The sequence below is a fragment of the Notothenia rossii genome (assembly GCF_949606895.1).
Source record: "Notothenia rossii genome assembly, chromosome: 8".
NCBI lineage: Eukaryota > Metazoa > Chordata > Actinopteri > Perciformes > Nototheniidae > Notothenia > Notothenia rossii.
The window spans coordinates 31687003-31698099 of NC_136906.1; the positions used below are offsets into that span (position 1 = coordinate 31687003).

At 37.8% G+C, this 11097-nt stretch overlaps 1 protein-coding gene across 2 annotated transcripts; it reads right to left on the reverse strand.

The window, feature by feature from the left end:
• Nucleotides 1-162: 162 nt before the first annotated feature.
• Nucleotides 163-9975, reverse strand: LOC307015402 (uncharacterized protein). Of its 2 annotated transcripts, XM_079643967.1 has the most exons (7): nucleotides 8299-9975; nucleotides 7211-7330; nucleotides 5246-5274; nucleotides 3415-4432; nucleotides 2805-2960; nucleotides 2491-2583; nucleotides 163-1671 (listed from the first exon to the last, which is right to left on the reverse strand). In XM_079643967.1, exons 4-7 carry the CDS (start codon nucleotides 3514-3516, stop codon nucleotides 1528-1530), a joined length of 495 nt encoding a protein of 164 aa, XP_079500093.1. In that variant the 5' UTR covers nucleotides 3517-4432; nucleotides 5246-5274; nucleotides 7211-7330; nucleotides 8299-9975; the 3' UTR covers nucleotides 163-1527. The 2 variants fall into 2 exon arrangements, with proteins under 2 accessions (XP_079500093.1, XP_079500092.1); XM_079643966.1 differs by having other exon boundaries at nucleotides 7211-9975.
• Between the last annotated feature and the right edge of the window lie 1122 nt (nucleotides 9976-11097).

The window sequence follows — 11097 nt, forward strand, 5'->3', positions numbered from 1 at the left end:
ACCCAAAAGTACCGTAAGATACTGCTCATTAACAACCTAAAACTACATTTATTTTAAGTAACCTCGGTATGAAATTTTTGTTTACTAAATATAATTGAAATACTTTATTCACAATTAAAATGTTAAGTTGGCTGAAAGACAAATCATGGACTCAAATATAATGTATTTATACTTTATTATACAAACAACTTTCATTTGTGTTTCCTTAAAACAGTCTTTGAACCAATACAAAGTGTGTAATTAACAGACAAACAATAACAGTTACCTAATGTTAATGTTAAACATCAGGTGTGCCATCTCCAGATATGAACAACACTTTATGATTTTTGAAGCTCAAATGCATTAACAAGTAGTACAAATGTTACATGAGGCTATAAACACAGTCGCATGACCTTGTGTCACCACCGCTAAGCTTAAGGTGGCTAACGTTAGGCGTGGTGGCGTCAAGTAATCACTAAATAGCAACCGCTGTTTTTAGGACAGAAGCTTTTGACGTTCAGCAGTGGGGTATTAACTGACACTTTTTATGTTGTAAACCAAAATGTGGAAATATCTTCAGCTTTTCAACCACAGACCTTATTTCAGGCTGACAACCAAAAACACATTAACTTTAGTGTAGCATTTACTGATTTGGAATGACTGGGTAACAGGACAGAGAGGTGCAGTGATGATGTGTTTCTGTAGGACGACCCTGAAGTAAGCTGCTGGTTCCCTCGACAAAAAAGCAATGGGATTTCTCAATAGGATTTTGGAATATTGTAAAAAAATAAGATCCGTGGAAAACTAACCTGTTTGATAAATGCACGTTTTGTTCAGGCGGACATGTGGTGATTAGCTGGCTGAACATAACGTGCATTTATCAACCGGGTTGGTTTTCCACAGATCATCCAAAATCCTATAGAGAAATCCCATTGCTTTTTGTCAGGGGAACCAGCAGTTTACTTCAGGGTCGTCCTACAAAAATACGTCATCACTGCACCTCGCTATTTCAGGCTGATAGCCAAAAACACATTCGAAAAAGACATTAACTTCAGTGTAGTGCTTATTGACATTAACAGGACATTGAAGCAATGGTGAAATACATTAAGTACATAGATATGCTACTTAAGTAAACCACTGCAGGAAAGCTATTAGAAACAAATATTTAAACATTAACAAAGTTTCTGTTCTTCTGAATACATAACCGTTTCTTGGAATCGAAACTAAAATGGTGAAACAAAAACCTACCGCACCCACAACATTTTCTTTTACATGTGCAATGTCCGATGTCTAGACGCCATTGTGCTAATACAGCACTAGGCCATGTTTTGGCCCAGAGGAGGAAAACATTGTTTTGTTTGTCGTTACTCTGAGCATTGAAGTCTGCCATAAAGACTTTGCACTTTGGCGGACATCTTGTGTTGGTCAAGCTGCATGATTATTTTCTGAAGTACTTCAAAAGTGAAATGAAGGGGTTTTGGATATGCTATGTTGAGTGCATATAGCAAACCCAGAAGGAGGGCACAAGCTGAGGCAACTGAAGGCAGTTCATTCAGCCAGCACCTCCACGCCCTCAATGATGATGCTGATGTCTGCTGGTGGCTCCTGCAGTCCTTCCCCCTCCTTCCGTATCACAAACACACCCATTGTGAGCTCCTCCATCTCCTTCTGAAGATCATCTGTTCTGGAGTCCTAGAATAGGAGTAAATGACAACAAACATCACTGGCATCACTTTGCACTAATATGCACTTAATATGGGACAATAATATCACTGGCCGGAGTCCTACTCTGTGATTACTCACTGATTATTCGGACGAATCACATGATCAGAACCTAATATTTAAAAACGCTAGGAAACCCTGAACTCACATATTGCGGATTGAAAATAATATACTATAATATATCCTCTTACTTCTATGTTTAATTGTTATTCCAGCTTGAGCTGTATGTATATATATTTTTCCTTTATCTCATCTGATCCATCTGTATTATTGCGATTATGTTGAGAAGGATTAATATTAATATCATTCAATTGTTGTCAAATTGTGGATGTGCAGTGTGGCTGTCTGTGAGGGGGTGAGGGGGTTTTCGTGAATTGTTCTGTGTTAAAATGTGTAAAATTCAATAATGAGTTTTTTTTTTTTTTTAAACTTGCTAGGACTACTTTTTACATATACATATTGTGTTTTGCGGTATATTTGGGAAAATTACTAAAAACCCAAATTCCGATGCTATGCTTTAGTTATTCCTGATGAGCAGGTGGCATGGTCCATCAGTGTATGAATGGGTGAATGTGAACGTGGTGTTCAAGTGCTATGAGGAGTTGGAAAACCACAAAGGTGCTTTAAACTTACATGATGTCAAATGTCCAAGATTATGAATATCAAACCGGACAGGTGTTATTTTAGTAGAGAAATGTCCCTCTTTCAGCATTAATATCAATCTAATATGTATTAGCACGTGTGCCTTTGACAAGTTGTGCTGACATGCAAATTGCAGTTAAAACTTACTAGATATTCCTTGATCAGCTCATCTGGATCTTCTCCCAGGAAGATAATGAGGGCTCTCAGGACACACTCCCTCCGAAGATGAATGTCTTCAGTCTATGACAACATTATTTCAGTTAATTTTATTTTTCAAAATGTCTATTGACAGATTTCCTTGCTCTTACAGCTAAAATCCTTCACTTTATTTAGAAACAAATGGACAGTCCTAGTTACAGAGTTTCATAAAACTATGGTTGCCCTCCACATGCATCTATAAAAGGATACACAAAATGTATCCCTTTTAGTTAGCAAGGACTCATTTGACAATGCAGATTTACCTGGTCAAAAATGTCCATGATGTCAGCAGTCTTTTGACGTGTTGATCCTCCTTTGGCACGGATTACTTTGATTAGCTGACTTGAGTGAATGTCCAACTGGGCCATGAACTTCTCCTCAAGAGGAATGGTCATTATCCTCTGGAACTCTGCATTGATCTATGAAAGAATAATACAAAATGACAGTGAGTAAATTCATAAAAATTCAATTGAACTCAGTCTGTATGCAATTAACATTTGAAAAAAGAACCATTGAAGCAAGTGTAAACTTCTTCCGACCCCTTTTCGGACGTGTAATTAGCTAAAGGTTTGTTGTTTATTGATACCAGACAATGACACTACAGATTATTCAATTATTAATTAAATGTTTCGTTTTGTTATTGCATTCATTTGTATAGTACTGTATCACCTTTTGTTTCATTTGTATTTTCTTTGGTTTTACACGTTCGAAGAAAAAAAACTAAACTAAGGATGCCTACACACTGGCAAAAAGTATAACAAACAAAAAATGTAAATTCTGTCAGTAAACACTGTTAAACATCATCTTTACCACACCATATTATGATGAATGGATAAAAGCTTACTAAAAAATTGATACAGACTAGATTATTACCTCTTTTTGTTGGAACAGTGCCGGCCACCTGTCTTTGAAGTCCTTGATTCCTGGCTCTTGGTTGAACACCTCCTGTCGTCTGTAGGCGAACGTGTGAGCCATTTTGTCTGCGATGACCCTATTATTGTTCCTTATCCTGATGTCTGTCAGAAGTTCTATTCTTTCTTTTTCCAGGCTTTCCAGATTGGCACCAGTGGGGAAGGATGGATACAAGTTAGACTCAGCTAGCTTTGGCCTCTTGACTTTTTTTTAGCAGGGAAAGCATCTGTAGCAGCTTTAGATTTCAGGGAATGTACCACCAGCTCTGGGCACCCCTGCAATTTGAGCTGAGTCCTGTAGTTTCCCATCTTATATTTCAGGCGCTGTTTCCATCCATTGCAGCCATTGAATGAGCCAGGTTCTTTCAAACAAGGATGCTTTTTGATAAGAGCCTCTGCTACTGTGCAGAAATGTGAATCATCTGGATAGGCCTTGTATCCGTAAATTGTTTCTGCAAGTCTATTCAGAATATCAGACTTGCTTCGGTAGCTGACAGTCAACATTTTGTGGCTTCCATTAAACTCAGAATTCCCCTTTACTAGCAGCAGCTCCGTGTCATATGAAAATTGAGGAATCGGAAAGTCCGCTGGCCACTGTTTGGCTCGAGAGGACATAGATTCGGGGGATGAGAGGATTATTGTGTCATCTGATGCCAACGAAACATTGCCATCACACTCAAGTGAAGACGATGATGTGGTATCAGTGGCAATGTTCAAAAGGTGTATTTGTTTGCTGGTGGATCACTTTGATTGAACCCAAATCCTGAAGTTGTGGTGGAATTCAGATTGAAGAAGTCGTTGCCAAAGTCTTGGTCCATGTACTGCAGTCTGACGTCGCCCTTTAATCCAAAGAAACTCTTTAACTTGCTGAGAAGGTCATCCAATGATTCCGGTATGCCATTTGGAAGAGACAGTTTTTCAATGTTGTTCTCCCCCAAAATCACTTTCAGTCTTGCGGGCGTTGAATCAGCCATGGCAGTCTGAGAAGACAACACAAGCACAATAAGTTTTAAGAAAGGCACATTAAACATAATTCCTTATTATTCACACTGTTAATGTATCATCTTATAGATGTGTTATCAGTTTTCAGTAAAAGGACTACAACTTCGTGTAAATCCCTTTTCCACTGGCGGCATTTGCTGACTGGACTCCATCAGCACATATTTAAAAAATGACATAATGCCCACCCTTACCCTCAATGTTAGGTTCCTTTTAAATAAATGAAATCTGCAGTTGACCACTTGTATGTGCAAAAAAATTGAATGTTATCATTTGAAATCTCCAAAGGGTTGATAGCTAGTCTTGCACCAATAACAAATATGTATAGGAAGTCATACAAAAACTAATATATTGTTGTTCTGCAGGTGAAGCATTAAAACTCTGACCACACAAAAAAAAGCCCACACACTGTTTGACCTAGTGTAATTATTTGTTGGTGAAATGATAAATAAAACCTTTGAAAACAAAAAAAAACACTGGTATGAAATAAATCTGTTTTGAGAACACAAAAGTTATTCCACCTAATATAATTTCACAAAACTCTGGGAGTCCTCCCAGTGATCCATAGATCAAGATCATCCCACACTTTACTGGGAGTATCTTTATAGGTACAAAATAATTTGTATATTAGCTTTGGCTGAACTCTAAAATGAATAACTCCACAGAAAACAAAACAGTGGATGTTGTCCTATAATCACCTCCTGCACTTTGCGTTTACGTTGGAATTACTTTCAGAACACACAGCCACATTAAAGTATTCTCTATATCACTCACAGTAGTGTAGCTTCACGTACCTTAGTAGTCCAATATGATGTGTCAAAGCCTGAAGAAGCAACCACCGGTCAGGCATGAGAAATCATGAGAAGAAACAGAAATACATTTATATTAGGGAGGACATTTATATTCGTTGTTAAGCTTTCACAGTCACGTATTATCACCCCGAACGTAGTAATGGTCTTATCAGCAACAGCAAATTACACTACAGGGCTTCTTATTAGCACATTAGCACAGCAACACAGAACTGGATAACGCTTTAACCACCGAGCTACTATAGATTTGAGGGTTTATCAACGCCGCATCAAATCACTTCCAGCATAAACAAGAATGGAGTCCCGCCATCGAGGCGACCGGCACAACAAATTATTGCTGCATCTCCCACACAGCGAGGTTAAGTTCTATGTTCGTCAGCCGGATTCATCACCGGGCTTTCACCAGCGCAACATGCCCCCTCACTGCTCGGTGATGCCATATCGTCATTATAATTACACTCGACGCAGCGGCGACGACAATACATTAAACCGTTCACACACACACATGCCGAAATAGTAAAAAAAAACTTGTGCAGTTTGGTGACAAGCTAATCTACTAATAATGATAGTACTAGCCTTAACATGACCCAGTTTGCGCATTAGTTTGCTCTAATTTGGTAATAAGCAGCTACGCCAGTACACAATAGGAATAACTTTAACACATTTCAGTGACAATATTAAACCAAGAGTAGGCTTCTACCCGCAAGTAACCAACTATCGTCATGTTTGAGCCTAGCGGCAAACTCTGTGGAAGAGCCGGGATGCCAATACGGAAGTGGCACACACTGCAGTTCATATATTCGCCGATAGGGACTGACTGCAGAAAGGAGCAATTTCCATAGACCCCCATGTTAAAATGCCCAACTTTACAGCAGAAAAAAACATGTTTCTACCCATGGATGCAATAAATATTATTATGAATATAGTTAGATTCCACCTTCATGATTATGGATCTGTGAGTGAATTGTTTTCTAACACGACCCTTTTATTTATATTAGGTCTTAACGTTTTTTGCATAAATTAGGGCGTGGTCACATTGAGTGACGGCTCTGTGAAGTGACTGCTGCTGTTAGCTTCTTGTCTCTCTGCTAGCTGCTCCGTGAAGCTACAGGCACTCTGCCTGTTCAGCTCATCCAGGGAACACAACTTGCCCCCGGCCGTGTTTGTTTGTTCTTCATGCTTATATATCGGACTATTGTGACTCGCTCTGCGGTTGAAACAGACGCTGCATGAATGCGGTTTTGCGGTAAGTGAAATTTGAGTACTTATTTAGGTGTTAATGATTTTAATCAGCTACGTAATTAATGTTAAGGCTTGGGTTAGCGTGTAAGCGAGTAGTAGTTACATCGGTGCTAACGATGCTAATAGTAGCCTCCAGGTTAAAATCATAGATTATATGTATAAAGGTTAAAACGAAATAGACAAGTGTTAAGCGTTAAGTGGGATAATACTGTACAACAAACGGCTTCTGTTTGAGGTTGATAAAATAAGGTCATCCTTGTAACTTAGAGAGATGATTATTATGTAGGTAGGAACTGTATGCATCGCTAAGGTTAATTTAAATTGGCTATGCTCAAGTATGTAGAGTAGTAGTAATATCGAAGTAGTGTATGTGAAATCAACCTCACAACAAGATGTGTGTATATTACAATTATTAATGTCATATTTCAAGATGATTAATTAGATATTACAATATGGTTGGTCGAGTTCATTGGAGTTCATTATTGAGCTTATACGTTAACATCACAGTCATCTGAAGAACAAACCCAAACCTTGTTGTTTTTATGAATTGCATTACCAAATTGGTATCAAATAAACAGCAAGCATTGGTAACACAACTTCCAAAGTTACAGTAAAATAAAAAGGACCCTGACTCGGACAATCCACAATCCAACATGTTCAACAGAAGATAATCAGTTATATTGTTTGTACACATGGTACTTTACATACATATCTGTTTGTTTAAGGTGTCCAGGTGATGCAGACAGGCTGGACCAGAGAGTGAGAGACAGAACTGGACTCCTCACAGCAGTGAACTTCAGCACAGGTACAAATACTATTTTTTTCCTACTGTACAAAGAATCAAGAAAGTATTGACTTTAATACACTGATATACATTCCATTAAACAATACTAGATCACCTACACACCATTGAAGTTGAGAGTTTTTTCTGTGCAAAAAGTTACATTTAGATGTTAACAAGCAATATGATTTTGTCAGCTTTCTAATGTAATGTATTAAAGGCAAAGATATTTAACACATAGTGAGAACTGCTACTATTTATCTCTCAATATTGTCTGTAAAAAACGTGGTAAAAGTTATTCTTTCAGTGAGACAACAGAGCAAGCTTCTACAGCTGCACTACGTTTTGTAACAGTTAAATATTATTTTGATAATAAAATATATTTCAATGTTGATGAACTTCATACTGTTCATTCATAATCTGATTGTCTTTGTAGCTCACTGTTGAAATAAAATAAAAAACATTACAATTACAAAATAATTATATCTTCAGCCCCTGAACACACAAACACACCGCTTTCATAAATAACACACTTGTTCTGCAATAATAAAGGACATGCCTGAAAGACACGACATTTTCTCCTTCTCTGAGGGTCAAGAAGAAAATCGAAGAGGAAAATTAAAAGCTGATGCTATGAGATTTTAAGACCAGTACACTAAGAAACTACTTTTATTGTAAAAACAGTCAGCTGATCGAATACACCTATTTCCACATCTACACTCCATCAGCTGATTATTTCTATTTGCCTCGCTTTATGAGCTTCACATCACTTGTGCCTTGTACCACAGAGTTTGCAACGTAACAAATAAATGGGGCATGGCATCTTCAGTCAGATGTGAATGTGTAATCTAACATTTTCAGTAAGAATAATAGACAAAAGGAGTGCAAATACAATTGATTGAAATGTGAACCAAAACTTAATCAAACATGTTTTAAATAAAAACCACATATGGGCAGAAGGTGTAAACCTATTAAATGTATAAGTAAACACATTTAGTCAAATAAAGTGACAGACTAGGCCTGTGCAGTTGGTATCAGCTTTGCCCAGCATGGGCTCCTCCATCAGGCCTGGTCCTCCTCGCTGAGGAAAGACCCTCAGTCCTCTCCAAACCAACAGACAGGACGTCCATGACACGGAGGTTTCTCCCTGAAGTCTCTGCAGCTTTCTGGACACCACGCTGTCTCAATCCGTCCACACTGAATATGAGAGGGGGAAAATGAAAATAACAAATGCTTTAGACTAGGGATGGGCAAATGGCGGCCCGCGGGCCGCATGCGGCCCCTACCTCCTCTTTTTGCGGCCCTCAGAATAATTTATAAACAACGTAATTCATTTAAAAAAAATAATAATTAAAATGTTTTTTTGTTTTTTTTTAACTTGTAGTACTGATACCGTCCACTAGACTCCTAGTTACGTCGCGAGCTGCGTACATGATTTCAAATACCGAGAAATAATCTGTGACGCATTTGTGTGTATTGTGTTTGTTTCCCGGGGAAACCCTCACAAGAAACACCGGCTGTTGTTATGCATGCTGTGACGTTAAGTTGCCGCTTGTAATTATGCCTTTACAAGCTTAAAAGTTGTATTTATCATCTGAATTTGGCAAAACAAGTTTTATATTCTTAAAACCAAGACTTTGTTTATTTGAAATCAGATGAAAACAAACTGTCACGGACCCTGCCGTGTTATCTATGATTACTACGCTTTTCATTCATAATTTCAGCGGGAGGGAGGGGGAGTGGTGTGAGGAACAGCAGAGTGCGGGCTGACGGGTGTCTGTTGACATTCCCCTTATTGTGGAATAAGGGGAATGCAGAGACTGGCTACAAGTGTTTTAGGTTCAAGTTAGACAACTAATATCTGGGTTAGTGTTCATGACCATGACATGTGTCATCTTAATGGTTAATCTCAATACACAGACATTTTCCGTGCTTTCCAATAGTTTAAAATCGTTTTATTTCACTGTTTAATAACCTATTCAATACAAAAATGCCACTTGTAAAAATGAAATAACATTTCTGTGAACCGATATTTGTTTACTGAGCTTATTAAAGGATGTTCCCATTTTTTGGGTATGTTCCCTTTGATTGTAAAATGTCAATGAAGATGTCAGACTTAGTATATTTGTTAATAATTACATACAACACATGGAATTTTTGTGTGTGTGTTCCAAGTGAATCTGCGGCCTCCTGGTGGCCAGTACATCAATTATGTGGCCCCCACCACCATCAAAGTTGCCCCTCCCTGCTTAGACAATAAGAAACATAAAGTTGACTGTTGATTTGTTCAATTGTTTCTAGATTGTCAATACTATTACTGTATAACTAATATATCAGGTTAAGAGGCACATTCAAAAGAAGATTGATCTTTAAATACATGTTGTCTTTTGAATTGTTTGTCTAAAGTCAAGGATCTAGAACTGGTACTTAGTTTTAATGATACAGTCTGGTTATTATGCTGTTTGGAGGAGGCCTCACAGGCAAGAGCACTAACTAGCTACCATCACATGTACCTTAGCTTGACTTAAATGTATTAAACGTATAATTAAGTGATACCAAAATATAAATAACTAATGTCATGCAAACATATTAATATTTGCTTGATCCCAGTGTTGAATTTAGCACAATTGCATACACACGTTAAGGAATTTTAAGATTCTGAAGTATTATGCTAAAAACTCAATAACTTAGATTATTATTTATAGTTTTGCTGAATAGTTAGTTTCATGTCCGCTTACCTTAGAAACGTAAAATGCTTGGTAGCTTCAGCTAGCTCTGGAACTTTCAGGGTTATGGCTAGAAAGGATCCGTCTAATGTAAATATGACGTCACGTTCTCGTTCTAACTCTCGTTGTAATCGGAGTGGCTCGGTTGTAATCGGAGCGGCTCGGAAGCGCAGTCACGTGGCTGAATGTTTACGTTTGGGATGGCGAGAAACTAAACTATATTAAGTATGTAAATACTTGTTAGCGGTCTTGCTGTTGAAAGAAGAATGACAACACTGTAGATCAGCAACACTATGGTTTATTTTGTATTCACAGGCAAGTCAACGTTGTTGCAGTAAAAGTCCCAAGATAGCTCCTGGTGCAATAAAATGTATGTTGCATGTTACTGCTGTAGATGTGTTTACCTCTTTTATATCCCGTTGGGTAGTTTAATCTGCAGCAATGCATCATATTCTATAATATCATCATATATGTGTAGCTTTGTCTCTGTCGTATCTTTCAAAAGTAAAGTGAAACAGCTGTTTTCAGCTTTGCGATGATGCATTTTCCAGCTGATCCAAGAGGCTTTTTAAACACCTTACTTGGCTTAGGAGGGAGGGGAATTTTCTCAACACATAAAGGAACACTTTATCCTTCAGTTTATCACAAACATTACATCAACACATTTGGAGATCCTAATTTGAATCCAGTCTGTAATTTGATATTAAGGTTTTAATAATGAAATGAGGTCATGAATCGAGTTCAAGGTTAAGATCATCTTTATTATCCTATGTACAAAAATTAACATACAACATTAATATAACAGTAACGAATAAAACAAAATAACATTATGCAACTCTGATCTTCTTGCTGATACTTTTCAAAGTTACTTTTACATTTGCTCTACTTCTCCTGCTACTGTTTGCTCTGCTTTCAACTTCTCTTTCAACTCTGCTCTTTACTCTGCTTTCCCTGTTTCCTCTGTTCTCCTCTCCTCATCTTCTCCTCAGACTATCCTCCTTTTGCTTTATCCTCTCCTCTCCTGTTCTCCTCTCCTCATACTCTCCTCCTTTTGCTGTCTCCTCTCCTCTGTTCTCCTCATCTCCTCT